General features: G+C 41.9%; 1 protein-coding gene and 1 long non-coding RNA gene across 13 annotated transcripts; one reads left to right on the plus strand and one right to left on the minus strand.

Annotated features, from left to right (window-relative positions):
• Positions 1-416: 416 nt before the first annotated feature.
• LOC109755175 (uncharacterized) lies at positions 417-9605 on the plus strand. 12 transcript variants are annotated; one of them, XM_073496229.1, is made up of 11 exons: positions 417-809; positions 1625-4980; positions 5674-5751; positions 5840-5949; positions 6067-6299; positions 6632-6759; positions 6888-7055; positions 8055-8216; positions 8372-8647; positions 9354-9423; positions 9509-9605. In XM_073496229.1, the coding sequence occupies exons 1-2, from the start codon at positions 668-670 to the stop codon at positions 4921-4923; spliced, it is 3441 nt and encodes a 1146-aa protein (XP_073352330.1). In that variant the 5' UTR covers positions 417-667; the 3' UTR covers positions 4924-4980; positions 5674-5751; positions 5840-5949; positions 6067-6299; positions 6632-6759; positions 6888-7055; positions 8055-8216; positions 8372-8647; positions 9354-9423; positions 9509-9605. The 12 variants fall into 12 exon arrangements, with proteins under 12 accessions (XP_073352330.1, XP_073352320.1, XP_073352329.1 ...); XM_073496219.1 differs by having other exon boundaries at positions 6067-6134; positions 6221-6299; positions 9354-9605; XM_073496228.1 differs by having other exon boundaries at positions 9328-9605.
• Positions 9606-10508: 903 nt separating this feature from the next.
• LOC123493510 (uncharacterized) lies at positions 10509-12025 on the minus strand. Its single transcript, XR_006662018.2, has 3 exons — positions 11520-12025; positions 11113-11159; positions 10509-10642 (listed from the first exon to the last, which is right to left on the minus strand). It is a non-coding gene; the product is annotated as an uncharacterized lncRNA (long non-coding RNA).
• Between the last annotated feature and the right edge of the window lie 8671 nt (positions 12026-20696).

A 20696-nucleotide genomic window follows, 5' to 3' on the forward strand; every position in this document is an offset into this window, starting at 1 on the left:
CATATGAATGTATGTTACACATGTGCAAATTCCGATGATGAAATACACAACCATGAGGATTTGTGGCTCTCGGGCGCCACACACCCTATATGAAAATAATATTGAAAAACATATTAGGATAATTCAAAAAACTCTGAAATTTTGGATTGTGAAACTTGGGTGCTTGTTGTACACACGTGCGCAGTTTTGTGGGAAATGAGTGATCGTGACAATGCCAGTAATTTCTACGCTGCGGATACCATGGGCATCGGTTCCCCACGAAAACGAACACGGGTGTATAACGGGCACTCAGGTTTCATATCCCAAAATTTCAGAATTTTTTTTTAAAAATCTGATATTTATTTTAGTGCTATTTTTATATAGGGGTGTGTGGCATTGGAGAGCTACAATGCATAGTGCAATACACTCCCAGTCCCAAGAACGTGGGAGAAAGCACAACCGGCCCAGCAGCCCCAGGAACAACGGCTGCGGAACGGAACCACTCCCCCTGTTTGCGCTGAGTGAGGAGCCGCGCCTCTCTCCGCACTGCGTCTGCGTGCCAGCGCCGCCGCCTCCTCTCCACCCGCGCTGCGCGCCAACGCGGACGCCGAGCCGGCCTATCTAGCGCCGCCCGCCACGCCAGCCGCACCTTCACTTGACTCTTGGAGTGGCTTCGGCTGCGCTCGCCATGTCGTCGTCCCTGGCGTCCTCCTCGTACCGCCGCAGGATCCTCGACTCCAAAGCGGCGGCCTCCCACGCGCTCTACTCCTCTCGCCTCCCCTCCCGCTCCAGGCAGCCGGCCCACACCAGGATTGGCGCCGCCGCCAGAGGTAACTAAAAACCTTCTCGACTGAAGGAATCCAATTTCTGTTCTGTTCTGTGTATCGCGTCTGATTGGTGGGATGCACTGAAGCTGTTTGTCGAAATGCGAGTTAGTGTATTAGCTTTATCCTGATTTCACTGTTTCACCCTAGTTCGCAAGGGTATGTCAAAGTTTGCACATATTGAAATGCGTGGAATCTACAGCTAAGATACTAGTACCCACTATAATTGAAAGATATCTCCTGCCTTGGTTGTTCTAGAAGAACTAGTCCTGACATCACATAAATTTAGTTTGCTTGCCATTGTAGATCCTTCGTTATTGAGTTCTGTCAATTTTGTAAATTCTGAATAACTGGAAACTGTGGAGCCACGCAATCCTCAGAATTACGATAAATTTTAGCTACTCCCTTCAGTTCAATTACTATGCCTGAGTGTAAAATATCTCTGTATTAGACTTACTAATGCACATCAGTTGCTTGTGGTAATGTGTATTAAACTGTTACGATACATTCATCAGTTTTGTATATGCTCCTGCTTAAGTTAATTACTTGGTGATGGCATTTTAATCGACAACTTGGTTGATTTCTTGTCGGCATTTACCAAAATGAGCTACATTGCTTAAGTGATACAAGCCCCCACAGCTTTCTAGGATGTCAATACATATTTGTTGGCTTCAGCTGATTCTTTGCATATTTAACTTGTTTCACTTTTATTGGTTGCTTCTCATCTGCAATACTAGAAGTACTCGATGCCGATGCAGTTTTGGCTCTTTTGACGTTGCATCATTTTGTTGTTGTCGTATTGATTTGATGATCTCTTTCAGCTCATGGAGTTGAGAATAGCATCATCAGTGTCCTAACTATGCATCACTGGGAGACCTTGAATCACATGGCGTACAAGTTTGGGAAGCTTGACAAGGTTCATGGAAAGCTAGCCTTGAAGATACTGGGTTCTATTGTGCAACAATCAGGTTTGGAGCGAATCACTCATGTTTACTGCCTGGCTGCTCATATCCTCATCCAAGCTCAAATGCATTCACAAGCAATGTCAGTGCTGAAGCATCTTGCCATGGCGGGCTTCTCTTGCTCTGCTATATTTAGCTCCCTTCTCCGAACCATCTCGCGTTGTGATTCCAATCCCATGGTTTTTGACCTTCTTATCAATGCATATCTGAAGGAAAGAAAAGTTGTTGATGCAAGTAAGGCAATTTTGTTGATGGATAACTGTGGATTTAAGGCTTCAACTCACACCTGCAATGCTGTCCTTAATGCTCTTGTGGAAGTTGGGGAATCAAAACATGTTTGGTTCTTCTTAAAAGAGAGCTTGGCCCGGAAGTTCCCATTGGATGTCACCACTTGTAATATTGTACTGAATTATTTTTGCCTTGATGGTAACCTTGGAAAGGCTAATCTTATGCTACAAAAGATGAAGAGTCGGTCCATATCAAACGTTGTTACTTATAACACAATACTTTACTGGTATGTTAAGAAGGGAAGGTTCAAGGCTGCCATGCGTGTCTTAGAAGATATGGAGAAGAATGGTGTAGAGGCAGATGTATATACTTATAACATCATGATTGATAAGTTATGCAAAATGAAGAGGAGTACGCGTGCTTACCTTTTGCTCAAAAAAATGAGGGGAAATAACTTATCACCTGATGAGTGTACATATAATACTTTGATCAAAGGATTTTTCGATGAAGGTAAGATGAAACTTGCTATCTATATCTTCAATGAAATGCTGAAACAGAGCTTGAAGCCAAGCCTAGCTACTTACACTACCTTGATTGATGGGTACTGCCGAAGTGGGGTAACTGGTGAAGCTTTACGAGTTCTGTATGAAATGCAAGTTGCTGGTGTGAAACCAAGTGAACTAACTTATAGTGCAATGCTGAATGGTTATTGCAAAGCTTCCATGCCGGGACATGCACTGAATCTTATTGAAGATATGAAAGCAAGAGGCACAGCAATCAATAGGACTATGTATACTATCCTGATTGATGGTTTCTGTCAGCTAGGAGTGGTTTCTAAAGCCAAGCAAATTTTAAAGAGTATGCTTGTGGTTGGGATCAATCCAGATGTTGTTACTTATTCAGCATTGATCAATGGTATGTGCAAGATGGGTAAGTTGGACGAAACAAAAGAGATTTTGTCAAGGATGCAAAAAACAGGAGTTTTGCCTAATGAGGTTCTTTATACAACTCTAGTTTGCTATTGTTGCAAGGCTGGGTATGTCGGAGAAGCACTAAAGTATTTTGTGGATATCTATCGGAGGGGCCTAGCTGCCAATTCATTCATCCACAATACATTGTTATGTGCACTGTATCGAGAAGGAATGGTTACACAGGCTGAGCAATTTAAACAATACATGTCTAGGATGAAGATATCATTTGATGTTGCCTCTTTCAACTGTATAATAGACTTTTACTGCACCAGAGGTAATATGCATGAGGCATTCTCAGTGTATGATAATATGCATAGATATGGTTGTTCTCCAAATGTTGACACATATAGGAATTTGCTTAGAGGGTTATGCAAGGGCGGCTACTTGGTACAAGCAAAGGAGTTCATGGCCTGCCTTGTTGACATACCTTATGCCATTGATCAGGAAACCTTCAATGCATTACTTCTGGGGATTTGCAAAGACGGAACTCTAGATGAAGCTCTGGATTTATGTGAGAAAATGGTTACAAGTAACTTTCTACCTGACATCCATACTTACACTGTTCTTCTTAGTGGTTTTTGCAGAAAAGGCAAAATTGTTCCTGCAATCATCCTGTTGCAGATGATGTTGGAGAAAGGGTTTGTCCCTGATATTGTTACATATACCTGTTTGTTGAATGGCTTGATCAAGGAAGGCCAAGTTAAGGTTGCTTCTTACCTGTTCCAGGAGATCATATGCAAGGAAGGTATGTATGCAGATTGTATTGCCTACAACTCAATGATGAACGGGTACCTAAAGGCAGGAATGATACATAAAGTAGATATGACGATTCGGGATATGCATCATAATGAGGTTTATCCAAACCCAGCCAGCTATAACATTCTTATGCATGGGCACATCAAGAAGGGACATTTGTCAAGATCTGTTTATCTATACAAAGATATGGTAAGGAAAGGGATTAGGCCAAACAATGTGACATATCGTTTGCTTATCCATGGATTTTCAAAACATGGTATGACTGAAATTGCGATTAAGTTCTTGGACAAGATGGTCTTAGAACGCATTTATCCGGATAGATTAACATTTGATGTACTCATAACTGTATGTAGTGAGAAATCTAGGATGTCCAATGCTTTACAGCTCTTCAACTGCATGAAGCGGTTATATATGTCACCTAGCAGTAAAGCATACAGTGCCATGATAAATGGATTGATCAGGAAAAATTGGCTGCAGCAGAGTTGTGATGTTTTACGTGACATGGTCGAGAGTGGACTTGAACCGAATCATACACACTATATTGCGTTAATCAATGCAAAATGCAGGCTTGGGGACATCAATGGAGCATTCAGGCTGAAAGAGGAAATGGCAGCTCTTGGTGTTGTGCCAGCTGAAGTTGCTGAAAGCTCAATTGTTAGAGGCCTTAGTAAATGTGGAAAGGTTGAAGAGGGTATCATAGTTTTCTGTAGCATAATACGTGCTGGAATGGTGCCAACAATTGCTACTTTCACTACCCTAATGCATGGTCTCTGTAAAGAAGGCAAGATTGCGGATGCTCTGCACCTCAAAGGGTCAATGGAGTTGTATGGATTGAAGATTGATGTAGTCACTTATAATGTTCTAATCACAGGTTTATGCAACAACCAGTGTGTTTCTGATGCATTAGATCTTTATGAAGAGATGAAATCTAAGCAACTTCGGCCGAACATTACAACATACACCACAATGATTGGGGCTATCTGTGCAACAGGCAGAATATTGGAAGGACAGAAACTACTGAATGATATAGAGGATAGGGGCTTTGTTCCCTCATATAAGGATCAAATTCTCGAATGGAGGATGGAGAATGCAATGAGAAGGTTAAACATTATAAGAAATTGCAGAAAAGAAATAACTTCTAAGAATGAGGTCGAACTATTACATGCAGATCATGAATCCATGCATGAAGCTGCTGAAGACTGATATCCTCTTAAATCAACTTTTTCTACTTCAAAGGAAGTGGTATGTTTGATCAATATGGTAGGTACAAAACTAAGGGTACCTTTTCTGGCTTCTGCCTGTGAAACCTTATTTCATGGTGCTCATTGCTCAATCATTGAGGGTTCCTTTTTTTAGATATTTTGAATTATCCTGTGTCTCCGACAATTAGTGGGGTGTCGTATTATGATTTTCCTCTGCCCTATTTGTCATAACATTGTTTATTTTCTTTATAATCCATTGGTATTTGCTGAAAAAGGGTTTATAATAAAACACTGAAACTAGATTGTAAGAAACATCCCATGTGTTGAACTGGAGTCTGGAGGGGAGGCAATTGAGTGTTAATGAGGTTTTGACTTGTGAGTGGTTATAGATAAGCAGGTACCCATAGATATGCATAGAGATGGGAGTGGTCGCAGATAAGCAGGTAGCCTCTTGATTACTGCTCCAGGCCTCGCATACAGTTTTTGGTTCAGAAAAATGGTAGCCTCTTGATCCATGGCACAGATAGTTATTTTCATTGCACAAAGTTAACTTCCAAAATAAAGTCGCACATGGTCCAGTCTTTTTCTATTGATCACATTGCAACCAGACTGAAAACTTCTTAGGTGGGGTTCTCTTCTATTGACCCCTTTCAACTTCTTTAGACGCTGTTTTTCAGTTCTGATTGTTTGTGGTGCTTGTTTATAATCTGTTCTGGAAATCTAATTGTTTGTTGGTTCTTGTGCTTTTCAGGTGACCTCTCGTTGTCCATTTGTGTCAGTTTGCATTGCGACTCATGTATATTGGGCCTAAGTTGTGTATGCATATCAGGTCAGTAAAGCAGGTTTAGCAATGTATGTAGTGCTACTTTAATTATTGAGGCACTGCTCGGTGGTTACTATTTGTTGTGCTATTTCAGATTAGGATATTTTGGTTTTCAACTTTTCATGCAAATTTCTGGCGCAAGTTCCTGGGCTAAAATTAATGGTCCTATTTTGTACATATGCAAAAAAAAAAAAAACTACTGAGGTACCAATTTCTCTTTATGAAGGTGATCTGTGGAGATAGAATGATTTTTTATTTGCACAAAGCCACACACAACTGATATTGGCTAAACAGATAATTAACTTTGTTTGCACCAATTAGCATGCTTGTCAGGTGGAAATATGTGCATCCAGGCACACTTGAACATCTGGGTGGGAAGGATGGAACAAGTGCGGTTAACAATTTCAGTCTGATAATTTGATGTCCGTTTTTATCAATTGATAATCCATATATGTTTAAAACATATTTTCTTCAGCAATTTAGAGATTTCAGTCCAGCCTCCCGACTCCTGAATACAATGTCTTATCATGTTCTCAGGTTTTAAAGCATATAAGGTAAAAGTATCGATCTTAGTTTTTTTACACCTTTATGCTTCACAGTATATAGTGTTTTGCATGATGAAAACATTGAGGATTTTACTGATGCATAACCTGGTGCACTTGCAAGTAAAATTGCTCAGAGTTGTTTTAGTTAGGCCAAACACTGCGATAGCACAACCTGTCTCTAATTAGGCATCATTGAATTTTATGGGTCAAGAAGCTTTAATGAAGCTCATCGATAATTTCATAGGTTGTAGTCATGGTGGGTTGATACTATTTTTGGTGTCTTCTGATATCCTTCCTGTGATTTTTAATTACAATTATTTTGTGTTGTTGCAATGCAGCAGGTTCATAGTCTGATGGGGATGCTTATATTTGTTGATGACACTGAGATTTAAATAAATATAGAAGATGAAGACTTTGGTGTCATAATTTAAGAAAAAAGCAAGACTAAGATGATGGTAGCCATGCGTAGGTAAATGAAAAATCAAATTTCCCATCTGAACTGTGGGCAGATATCAAGAATGCTTTGAATCTTAGAGACGAAATTATGATTGTTCCTCTTATATGAACAAGTATCGCTAACCGGGATTTCTCTTGCAGGAAAAGATCAGTACGGAAAACATGATTATCTCACTTCATCAAGGACAAGGATACAGGTACGTTCAGGAGATGAGAGAGGTCTTTCCTTTGGACCCAGGGCATGTCACTCTCGAATAAATCAACTTTGCAACAGCAAGACCTGTTCCCATTATGCAAGCCTCCATGGAGGTAAATTTCTTGAGTTAGAGATTTAGTTCGTTGGTAATTATCTTACCTTTTACCTGTTTATACTTATGATCCCTTATTTTTTATAACTGATATGCGTTTGAGAAAATATGTAGACCGAATTTGACATGGGAGGAGTCCGTTAAGAGAGACCTGAAGGATTGGAGTATCACCAAAGAACTAGCTATGGACAGGGGTGTGTTGAAGCTTGCTATCCATGTGCCAGAGCCATGAGTTGGTCGCGAGATCTTATGAGTTTCACCTCTAGCCTACCCCAACTTGTTTGGGACTAAAGGCTTTGTTGTTGTTGTGCAAGAATATTATAAATGGATGACAGCTTTTGTCATGTGGGGAATTCCCTACCAGAGGCGTGAAGTCCACTTACTACGTGGCTAGGAATTGGTAATTGGTTGGAGTAGGACACAAGTCATAAGATCCAGTTAGGATTGGTAACCTGTTGGATCAGATCAAGAATGATTATCAAGTTTGGATTGTTGCAAGAGTAGGTAATTCATTAACATGTTTAGGAAAAAGTCTGTTCTAGTTGGAGTTTCACGTGCAAGGCCATCCGCTATAAATAGAGGCAGCCACGGGTGATCTAGCCAAGCTATCAATAAACAAATTCTTAGGCCTGAATCCCCCTTCAATTTCCTACATCCATTACCCTTCCCTAACAACAGCAAGCTAATAGCACGACATCAAACCAGCCGGCGGTTCATTGGCCCGAGAGCACCTCTATGGCACGGTATCAACCTAAGGTCCAAGGGCTCTAATAGTTTTGAAATGAATGGACAAAGTGACGGGTTTAGCCGATGATGATGTTTTCTTAAAACTTCTGTTCTTAGTGTTTGTTTACTGATATGAACAATTATGACTATGATTGTTGCACTGCATGACATCATGTAGTATTGCTGCCTGCTGATAATTAATTTATGAGAATATGGACAACTGTGATGTGCCTCTTTTCACTAATAACAGACTTATAATGCCTACCATCTGTAGTTCATGAGGAGGTATGTGAGCAAATGCGCCCTAATGCTCATTCATCGCTCCAACTCCGACCATGTGTCTAGCTCGTGTTGTCAAGGAGTTCCCCTGCAGCTACCTTGGCATGCCCTTGTCTAAGGACGCTACGCAAGCAGGACTTGCAATATCCTACATAAGGTGATTGCCAAACTCCCTAGCTGGAAGGCTAGCATGCTCACTAGGGGAGGACAGTTGGTGCTCACAAAGACGATCCTCTTGTGTTTTCCCATCTACCACATGTTATTGCTTGTGATCCTGGCCTGGCTGATCAAGGCGATTGACAAATGTTGTAGAGCTTTATCTACAAAAGGACGGAAGCAGTGATGGGGAGGTCACTGCCTAGTGGCCTGGGACAGAGCTGCTTCAGTTGTTCTTGTGCAATTATGCTTGGGTGGTGGAGTCCTAGCCGTGGGGACCTTTATAAAGCTGGTTAGAGCTGTGATAGCAGCCCAAAGGCAAGTGTCTGCTTTGATGCCAAGGTGTCCTTCCCGGCAGATGGGTTTGGATGCAGCTGGAGGTGTGCACTGAATTTATCCGGGCCGAGGGGTTTCTCGTTTCTCCACTCCATGGTATGTACTCCGCTGACTGCAGTGTCTGTTTGATTGATTCTCAGTTGTTTTTTACCATCAAGCCAGTTAGGTATTCACAGCCTGAAGATTTGATTGATGTGTTTGATGAAATAAGTAAATTGTATTTGATAGCAAGAGTTTAATGATGAGCTGTTTGGAGCTAGGATGGGGAATTCTTGTTGTAGGTTTGTAGCACTTGTTGTGCTGTAGGAGCTAGAACTTCATTTTATTTTTGAAATGTGCACCAGAGATTAGTTGCAGATGATAGGGCATAGCCAATGGCACTCCAAGCATTTTTTTTTCTCCTGTGGTGCACTTCCTACCAGAAGCTTCAGTAAAAATAAATTCTCCTGTATTTTTTCCGAAACGGAAGCAAAAGATTTGTCTCATCGAATTAATAAAGCAAAAGATAGTTGCCTAGTTAATTAGTGAAAATCCGGGCAAATACCGATGCAGATAGACCACACTCAATGTATGAAACCCCACAGCCACACAGGTGGCCCACACAGTTGTGTGCTTAATAGTTCGTGTGATTTTGAGTTTTGTACGGACTGAGGAGACGCATGCTGTAATTTGTGTGATCTCACTTCCCTTTTATTTGTAGATATGATATATTTGGTTTTCATTCTGCTGCCACTTAATTCAGCGACGGGTTCTAAGCTTAGATTGCTTGGTTTCAGTTCGTGCATCCTGGTTTCTAGTGCAGGTCAAGACTTGGGTGGGAGATGGTTAGCCACTTAGCCACATGTTTTCTTCTGCAGGAGAGGTGTCATAAGGTAGGCATGATTGGCTTCATCCAGCCCTAAGTCAAGACAGTATGATTGAGACCTCTGTGATGTGGTTTTTATCTGTTCTTACTAGATAAGGAGAAATTTTTCATGGGAATGGTGTATGAGCGAACACTAAAGACATCCAATTGTTGCCCATATGTATGATAAAAATATTGTTATCTGTGCTACTGCGTAACCTTATTCATGACTGTTTTATTCAGTCCTGACCCAACACATTAGTAACTACTAGATCGGCAACGCGCCTTGGCGCGAGGGTGCCGGTCCCAACGATGTGGTCAAGCAAGTAGTAATCATGGTTTAGCTAAGTATTCAAATAGGATAACAAAATAAAAGAAGGATGAAACATTCACTTCTAATAGAAGACATTGAGTCATGAGACCACGAAAGGTAACCACTTCCATTAAGTTTAGTACTAATAGCACGAACATGTCCTAATCTAAAACAAAGTTTGCAGCACATCCATATATAAGCAAGGCAGCTACCCAACATAGGCTAAAGTTATAACAAAAACAACTTCACTACAAAGGTAACATCTCAAAAAGGAGGTTAGTAAACACTTATTAATGATTCAGTACTAAACATCAAGGTTAATCACACAACATTGGCAAGTTTCATACCAAAGCATACTTTGTTGTAACAAATATACTCAGAGCAACCTTCTCGGAGTGTCAGTGCATTTCATAAAACAATGCTATGAAGGGGGACATCCGTGATACAACATACATGTTGGTCCTCAACTTTCACTTCTAGCGATCTCTGAGTATATTGGAATTCCAAAGAGCGGTCTTAGGGCGTCGTGCCCTGTCCAACACCATGGTCCAGTGCCCAGACCCAAAACATAGAGCAGGTTACAGTAATACATAGTCCAGATGGTGTTGAGTAGAAAAAAACCACAATATATTACTCCCTCCGTTCCTAAATATAAGTCTTTGTAGAGATTCCACTAGATGGACTACGTACGGAACAAAATGAATGAATCTACACTTAAAATGCATCTATATACATCCGTATGTGGTTCATGGTGAAATCTCTACAAAGACTTATATTTAGGAACGGAGGAAGTACACGGGAAAGAACATGACATTCCTGTACATAAGTGAACCCCTAACAAAGCAATGCCCTAGATCATCTTCACACCCATGAGACTCCAGGTTGTAGCCTTAAAGATAAGTGTAGACAAACCCTGTCAATAAGTATACGTGGGCTGCAAGAGTAGAGAACATTTATTGTATACCTACACCATTCTCTGTCATAAAAGTAGGGAGACAGAGCACTAAACAAAGAAGAGTACAGGTTCTTTTCACCAACAGATGAACTTTGCAATTAACACTCAAAATGGGATGAAAGCAATGGGAAATTTTCTTCTAAGACTGTCCCAAATCATTATGAATCATGGGCATGGGTCCTGCACACACACATGATGCATTTTTTATTATTACCATGCACTACTGCCTACTCCTCTATATATCATTAAGAACAGGTCACTAATTCCTTTGATGGTTGACACTAAGATAAAGTCACATGTTCAAATTCTATTAACCTAAGGCAGTAATTCAAACAGTCCGTAGAAGCCTTTCAAAGAAGGCCCCTAAAAAATAATCAGCCAGACTATATGTACTGAACATAAGAACTTATTCCAGAGATATGTTAGCGACACATTATGAAAGATTATACCTCCACAAAGCAGGGACGGCAGATCGACGGATGTCCATCCCCACTTCCTACAATTACGCAAAATAAAATCTAAGGTGAGAACATCACTGAATTATAATTGGAAACTAAATTTTGCTCTGAACCATAACATGCACTTGACAAAGTGAAATATCCAGAAATGGAGTTATTATATGAACCACAGCATGCACTTGACAAAGTAAAGAATGTGAACTGGAGTTAAACTGATATAATCATACAGTGGTATTTTCCTGAAAATCAAATCATAAAAAGAGAGAAAAGAAACCAGCAGATAGAAAGGCAATCAACACGTCGAATCACATCATTATATGAACAGGCAAAAAGGTCAAACAGGAAGTCCGAGGAAGCCCAAGATGACGGTACCATATACATATTGTGTACAAATATACCTTCATCGCTGGTGGATATTGGATCGACGCTCCATGCCCCTTGCATGATGTTATTATATATCAGATGCTTAGTTGTCACTGCAGCCCTAGAATGAGCAAAAGCTCATTAGTATTCTTACTTATACTGCATGATATTTTTACCTGAACTCAGCATCCAACAGTGTGCAAACAACTAACCATGGAGTAAATCAAAGTTACGCCAGAACTAAAACTACACATGTACCACAAAATCCAACTATCCATGTGAAATCGGAGAGAAGTAACCAACTGTTTTTTGTTATCTTGTATTTCTCATGAGAGAGCCTGGGTGTTTTTGTAATCAGAACAGTAACTGTAACCACGTGCATATCAATGAGCATGATATGTATCATGCACCATTTTGACAAACAACATGACAGAAAAAAATCCTTTACATCTACTGTTGACTTGATTCAGTTTCAAATGTAATGATGGTTCATACAAATAGAAGTACAATTAGTTAGCTGCATCATTACCATCCACTTAAAGAAAACAAGCCAGTGTATTAGAGTTTGAGAATAGCCGTGCACCACCTCATCCCAACATAGGTAATATATGTTACATCTATTGTGAACTTGATTCGGTTTCAAAGGTAATGTTGGTCCATGCAAGTAGAAGTAAAGTTAATTAGCTGCATCATCTCAAAGTGTCTCAGAGACAAACCGCATTATATATGGCATATAGGACGGGGAAAGATTAGGTAGTGGAAGATACGTATGTAAATAAATCAGAGGAGATCCTAACTTTAAATCCTAATTGAATGGCAAGACATGCGCCCACACAGACGTCTTTTCCATAAGGCTAAAGAGTGAGAAAGGGCAATCATCTACATTTAAGCCTTGCTTATTAGCCAATTTAAGAATCAGCCTCCCATAAGGCTATAAGTACCAATGAGCTAGGAAAAGAACAATATCTACCTTTTTATAAAACCAGAGTAGCAGTGGACCAGAGGCTGGAGATGAAGAGGAGCAGTCTAAATTTTCATGTTGCAGAACAAAGTGCAAACTGAGACTGCAGTCATTTATTCAATATGGAATCAATGATGCACTTAATTTGAGGCCACAAAGGAAAGCCCGAAATAAACATGAAACAAAGACACAAGGAACCAGATATAAATGTCGGACACGCATACAACCTGCAAGACTATGGGCATGAAACAAACACACAAAATTGGCCAGTCGCATGAGAGGAAATACAACGACATTTTTCTGTCCCAACTCTTATTTGTGCTCACCTCACTATGGCTGGATTCTTCTTCTGGGCAGTGAGCACAACAACAACGCACATTCTTTTTTGGCTTTATCAGTTCATAAGAAGACAACATTTTTGACCAAGGCAATGATGGTCGACAAACATTCACATGGAATGATGAACTGATACATGTTAGTAATTTTATTTATATATTGGCACCTGGTTAGTACCAGGGTTCGTTAAACTGGCAGTTGCTAGACTGAAACCAAACCATATCATCTTTGCTTGGTTTTTTAGGCAGGGTATTGTTCACTCTCTAAGCACCCTAAACAAATGGCACAGGTATACAAAATTAAAATAAGCTAATTGACTGCTTGTGAGTTCTGATGCTACCTCCACTAACAAATGCGATACAAAATTATGCTTTCCTACATCTAATTAAAGATATGGCAAACATAAGTACATCTCTAGTCCTCCACACTCCCTTGGTTCTGGGTGAAAACCCAACCATGCATGATCTCCCGGTAGCAAGAGCAGAACTCCAGTTGTGAAAAAGATCGCTGCCCAGTCCTCCCCTAGGCGATAGTAGCTAGAGGCTCAAGTTTGACACAATCGAAGAAGAAACAGGGAGGAGGAGCGAGCTGTGGTGAGCTAGTTGTACCTGCTTGAGCCGGCCCCTCCTCTTGGAGAGGAGGATGATCTGGTCATTAAGCAGATCTCGACGATCAGCGGACTTCCTGCTGCCGATCAGGTGTCACTACTTATCCGCGCTAAGGAGTGACTTGATCGCCGCATCGAGGCTGCTGCCCTCCTGCATCATCACAAACCAAATCTCTCTTTTATATCAGTAAGACCAATAGACATAAGGTCCTGTTTCAAAGGGTTACAGGTTTACGACATGTTGATATTCAAGATACAGAGATTCATAGTTATGCGACACTTTTGAAGCTGACAGACCATCAAGGATCACAACACAAGTACTGGCATTTCACAGAACAGAGAAGGCCACACACTGCAGTACTGCACATGAATAGTCAGCCAGGCACACAGTGATACCTCAGTAATGGTATTTGGTGGAGTAATCCTTGGGAGTAATCACCAGAGCTCAGGCAAATACTTGAGATGGTAAGGTGGATCTAAAGATTACACAAATCCTAAAACAAGACGGTGCCTTGATTTTAGCTCTCGACCATCAACTACTACACCACTTGACCAGGTCGCTTGTTTTACATGGGAGAGAATGTGTGGAGCTTAGGAGTCGAAAATCCTTCATCAACCAGATACTACATCGCCAAATCCCCAACAAGTAAGGAATAATTTTACACTAAGGGTACCAAGAATCTGAATAAAATGATTACCAGTTCACTTGTGTGCTGATCTAATATATGATGTTGTTCTGTTGTTAAGTTCAGAAAAATAGGGATATATAGCAGAAACAGGGGGTCAGATTAAGTTAAATCTGTTGGGTCAATGACCTTTTAATGATATTCTGCTTAGATTACATGCTTGACTGCTTGAGTAGATAACAAAGAAACTCCATAATTTAATAGTCATCGCAAGCAGGAGATACCAGATTAGTGTCAGGTTCAAATTACATATAAAACTATTTGATTAGGCATACTAATAAAATCATTTGTTTCCACTGCACATGAAAGGACTTCTCATTATAAAAGACAGGACATACATCCACTATTGTTTATATCGGGATCAAATTACAAATATGAAATCTCTATAACTATATCAACACCTTGTGGCTCTAAAGCCAAGATTGTTTTTTTTCTCCTCACACATGTATTCTTGCTAGCAAATCTAAATCCACGTGTCCCTTATCGTACTGCAACGTATAGTTCACTGCAATTGTAGATGGAGAATCTCCTACAACTCAGTTATGAAAGGAGAAATCAAATGTTTTCAGAAGTTGTACTACCATCTATGAACACATTCGAGAACAAACAATTATCAAGATTGCATCAAACATAAGTAAAAAAATAGGAGGGGGGAGGTAAAATAAGCTACCTGAACACCCAAGAAATCTGCATCCACTGCCTGCTGAAAGGCGAGTCAGCAATAAACACCATGATCTGTATTTGCAAAACAAATAAGAAAGCATACAAACAAATTAGTGTCAATCGGGTGATATGCGGCAGATACATATATGCAAGTACACATCAAGTATAGCTGATGTTGAGTAGATGAGGTGCTCACAACCCAACTAAAAACTGCAATAACCAAGCCATACAGAAATTACAATTTACATGACACTTGACATCTCCTTGCACTCATATAATGATTCAAATCCGGTTGGTTGGCTAATAGCGAACAAAATGGAAGGACAAAAGAAGTAGACTTCACTATAGTTAGGTACCTTGTTATCGACAATGTGAATATTGGGAATCTCAATTCCAGACTTATGCACATTCATCCTGGTTGCAGTACATTAAACTGACCTTGCAACCTGCATTAGTAACAACAGAAGGCAAGATTGAGTGTCAATGCAATCTGGATAAGCAAAGCCAGCTAGCACAAAGAATTGTAAATTTCTCCAAAGGTAATTCTTCATAATTAATGGCTTAGTACAAGATCTGGACAGACATTGTACTTATAGGAAGGAAGGGATAGTTGTAAGATAATATCATTTACGCCAACCAGGCCCAAAAATCATGGGAAATAACCACAGTATGGAGCTAATAACATTTATCTACTGTAAATTACCATACCCATTGAAAAAGATTATTTGCATATGATCTCTAATCTAGACATAAATACTGAAGGTCACATGGCATGATCTTATAAACTGAACTAAATCTCCAAAATCATGTCACCGAATAAATCTGGCACTAAGATCCAGAAAGCCCATTCCTTGGAGCCTAGCTAGACCTAAAGCAACAAAACACCAACACTCCACCAACAGAGGAGCTGCAATCACACGCCCGCCAAGGATCCAGACAAATAAGAAGAGGCATAAATATATGCTCCACCAATAACAAGCCGTAGCACTTTTGGCTTTTACCAAAGACAAGAAAAAACAACAGAAGGCCCTCACTTCCCAGCCTGCATACCAGCGTGCACGACAAACAGAATATAGCGAGCCTAAAAAACCACATGGCCATACCGGCATACATCTAGCCCTAAAATAAGATTGAAAAGTATGTGGAGAAGAGGGGTTGACCTGCAGATGACCCAAAGGTCCGTGAACAAAGATGCAATCGGCTCGGATCCCATGCCCTTCTCCTCCGTCACAACACAACATGTTCATCTCCTGCAGTTCCATGATGATGGGTGGACCGGTGGTCAGAGAGAGAGAGAGAGAGAGAGAGAGAGAGAGAGAGAGAGAGAGAGAGAGAGAGAGAGAGAGAGAGAGAGAGAGAGAGAGAGAGAGAAGGGGGGCTGTAGTAGAACTGCAGCCGAGCCCCTCATGACAATGGAGAGGGAGGAGCGACGGGGGAGCACCTGTAGCGAACGTAGAAGGAGGAGTGACGGGGGAGCGCTGCATCGAGTGCCTGCTGCTCGCGCTCCTCGGCCGCGCGCACCGTCTAGCCTCAGACTTGGCCGGGCCCCTTGAGCATGTCGGGGTCGCCCAGGGCGCAGCCGGTGGCGAAGGTGCGCCTCCGCCTGTTGGCCTCCTCGCGTCGATCCGCCTGGCCTCCTCCATCGACGGCGCGACGGCGTGCTCCTCTGGGAAGAGAAGCACCAGATTCCTCTCGCCCAGACAACGCGACGCGCGAGCTCGACGGGCGGCTGGCGGCGATGGCGTGGCGGCGGACGGGAAGGATGGAGGGAGGGGAGCGGCGGCTAGGGTTCAATCGGGGTGGTGGCGTGCGGGAGGAAGAGAGAGGGGAGTCGGGGTGAGGACCGAGGAGTGGGAAAGGAGAGAGGCGGCTAGGGTTTTCACCACGGGCGTGCTGCTTTTATATGGATGTGTGCGAAATGACGAGAATGCCCTCGGTGGCCACCCAATTTTACAGGCGGTGGCATGAACGAGCAGGACTATTCATTGTAGCAGTGTCACCGGGTCGATCCGATGGCCGATGTCATCCGAAGGCGAGATCGGACGGTCCAAAACGCATCAAACAAGAGATCCGACGGCCAGAAATCGCTGAGCTATGAGGAGGCCCATGTTCTCCCTAGATACTTATATCAGGATGTATACAATTTTGTTCAATGTTTTTTTCCGGGAACTGTTGAATGGGAAGTTGAAGAAGAGAATCACATCATGTTTTTATGACTGTTTTTGTTGTATACACAAAATATGTTTTTGTGCGGGAATTATATGTTATATGCCACGAAAACATGTCATAAAAATATACTGTTAGAAATGTTTTAAATACTGCAATTGTTTGTTAACTTATCATGAAAACCTTAAATACAAAATTAAATAGGCGTTTTTAACGGGTCTTAACCGACTGAGCATTTTCTGATCGGGTTTTACAAAGCTCAGCCTGGCCAAGGCCGATGTCTATTCATTGCCAAGTCATGAAAATCGTGTTTTAAAACCTTGGTTAAACCACGGGTGCTAGGATTTGAGGGCGAAAAAGATCAGCCACCGCTCCTGGAAATTCTTTCGGTCTCCTCACCTCTGCCAGCCATCTTGTCCTTCTTTTATTTTTTTGAGAAAACTTTCAATCTATTCATCAACTATCAAGATAGTACAAAGAAACACTAGAAATAAAAAATACATCAAGGTCTGTAGACCACCTAGCGACGACTACAAGCACTGGAGCGAGCCGAAGGCGCACCGCCGTCTTTGCCCCTCCTCATCGGAGTCGGGCAAACCTTATTGTAGTAGATAGTCAGGAAGTCGTTGTGCTAAGGTCCTATAGAACCAGCGCATCTGAACAGCAACCGCTGCCGATGAAGAGAAGCGTAGATCGAAAGGATCCAACTTGTAGACACACTAACTCAGACGAACGAAGACATGATCCACGTGGATCCACCGAAGACAAACACCGACTGAATCCCGCGAGATCCGCCGGATACAAACCTCCACACGCCCTCCGAGGATGCTAGAAACACCATCGGAACGGGGTGTTGGGGAACGTAGTAATTTCAAAAAAATCCTACGCACACGCAGAATCATGGTGATGCATAGCAACGAGAGGGGAGAGTGTCGTCCACGTACCCTCGTAGACCGTAAGCGGAAGCGTTATGACAACGCGGATGATGTAGTCGTACGTCTTCACGATCGACCGATCCTCAGTACTGAACGTACGACACCTCCGTGTTCAGCACATGTTCAGCTCGGTGACGTCCCGCGAACTCACGATCCAGTAGAGCTCGAGGGAGAGTTTCGTCAGCACGACGGCGTGATGACGATGTTGATGAAGTTATCGACGCAGGGCTTCGCCTAAGCACCGCTACGATATGACCGTGGTGGATTATGGTGAAGGGGGGCACCGCACACGGCTAAGAGATCAATGATCAATTGTTGTGACTCCAAGGGGTGCCTCCCTCCCCGTATATAAAGGAGTAGAGGAGGGGGAGGGCCGGCGCTCTCTAGGGCGTGCCATAAGGGAGTCCTACTCCCACCGGGAGTAGGAGAGGTAGGAAAGAGGAGGGAGAGAAGAAGGAAAGGGGGCCCGGCCCTCTCACCCAATTCGGATTGGGCTTGGGGGGGCGCCCCCTCCTATGCTTCCTCCTCCTCTATTCCACTAAGGCCCAATAAGGCCCATACACTTACCGGGGGTTCCGGTAACCTCCCGGTACTCCGGTAAATTCCCGAATTCACCCGAAACCATTCCGATGTCCAAATAGAGTCGTCCAATATATCGATCTTTACGCCTCGACCATTTCGAGACTCCTCGTCATGTCCGTGATCATATCCGGGACTCCGAACTACCTTCGGTACATCAAAACATATAAACTCATAATACCGATCGTCATAGAACTTTAAGCGTGCGGACCCTACGGGTTCGAGAACTATGTAGACATGACCGAGACATGTCTCCGGTCAATAGCCAATAGCGGAACCTGGATGCTCATATTGGTTCCTACATATTCTACGAAGATCTTTATCGGTCAAACCGCATAACAACATGCGTTGTTCCCTTTGTCATCGGTATGTTACTTGCCCGAGATTCGATCGTCGGTATCTCAATACCTAGCTCAATCTCGTTACCGGCAAGTCTCTTTACTCGTTCCGTAATGCATCATCCCGCAACTAACTCATTAGTCACATTGCTTGCAAGGCTTATAGTGATGTGCATTACCGAGAGGGCCCAGAGATACCTCTTCGACAATCGGAGTGACAAATCCTAATCTCGATCTATGCCAACTCAACAAGTACCATCGGAGACACCTGTAGAGCACCTTTATAATCACCCAGTTACGTTGTGACGTTTGGTAGCACACAAAGTGTTCCTCCGGTATTCGGGAGTTGCATAATCTCATAGTCATAGGAACATGTATAAGTCATGGAGAAAGCAATAACAGTAAACTAAACGATCAAGTGCTAAGCTAACGGAATGTGTCAAGTCAGTCACATCATTCTTCTAATGATGTGATCCCATTAATCAAATGACAACTCATGTCTATGGCTAGGAAACTCAACCATCTTTGATTAACGAGCTAGTCAAGTAGAGGCATACTAGTGACACTATGTTTGTCTATGTATTCACACATGTATTATGTTTCCGGTTAATACAATTCTAGCATGAATAATAAAAATTTATCATGATATGAGGAAATAAATAATAACTTTTTTATTGCCTCTAGGGCATATTTCCTTCAGTCTCCCACTTGCACTAGAGTCAATAATCTAGTTCACATCGCCATGTGATTTAACACCAATAGTTCACATCACCATGTGATTAACACCCATAGTTCACATCGTCATGTGACCAATACCAAAGGGTTTACTAGAGTCAATAATCTAGTTCACATCGCTGTGTGATTAACACCCATAGAGTACTAAGGTGTGATCATGTTTTGCTTGTGAGAGAAGTTTAGTCAACGGGTCTGCCGCATTCAGAGTCGTATGTATTTTGCAAATATTCTATGTCTACAATGCTCTGCACGGAGGTGCTCTAGCTAAATGCTCCCACTTTCAATATGTATCTAGATCGAGACTCAGAGTCATCCAGATCGGTGTCAAAGCTTGCATAGACGTAACTCTTTACGACGAACTCTTTATCACCTCCATAACCGAGAAATATTTCCTTAGTCCTCTAAGGATAATTTTGACCAATGTCCAGTGATCTACTCCTAGATCATTATTGTACTCCCTTGCCAAACTCAGGGCAGGGTATACAATAGGTCTGGTACATAGCATGGCATACTTTATAGAACCTATGGCTGAGGCATAGGGAATGACTTTCATTATCTCTCTATCTTCTACCGTGGTCGGGTTTTGAGTCTTACTCAACTTCACACCTAGTAATACAGGCAAGAACTCCTTCTTTGACTGTTCCATTTTGAACTACTTCAAAATCTTGTCAAGGTATGTACTCATTGAAAAAACTTATCAAGCGTCTTGATCTATCTCTATAGATCTTGATGCTTAATATGTAAGCAGCTTCACCGAGGTCTTTCTTTTGAAAAAACTCTTTTCAAATACTCCTTGATGGTTTCCAGAAAGTTCTACATTATTTCTGATCAACAATATGTCATTCACATATACTTATCAGAAAGGCTGTAGTGCTCCCACTCACTTTTTGTAAATACAGGCTTCACCGCAAGTCTGTATAAAACTATATGCTTTGATCAACTCATCAAAGCGTATATTTTAACTCCGAGATGCTTGCACCAGTCCATAGATGGATCGCCGGAGCTTGCACATTTTGTTAGCACATTTAGGATCGACAAAACCTTCTGGTTGCATCATATACAACTCTTCTTTAAGAAATTCCTTAAGGAATGTAGTGTTGACATCCATTTGCCAGATTTCATAAAATGTGGCAATTTGCTAACATGATTCGGACAGACTTAAGCATCGCTACGAGTGAGAAAATCTCATCGTAGTCAACACCTTGA

The sequence above is a fragment of the Aegilops tauschii genome, chromosome 4, assembly GCF_002575655.3.
Source record: "Aegilops tauschii subsp. strangulata cultivar AL8/78 chromosome 4, Aet v6.0, whole genome shotgun sequence".
In the NCBI taxonomy this organism is placed as follows: domain Eukaryota; kingdom Viridiplantae; phylum Streptophyta; class Magnoliopsida; order Poales; family Poaceae; genus Aegilops; species Aegilops tauschii.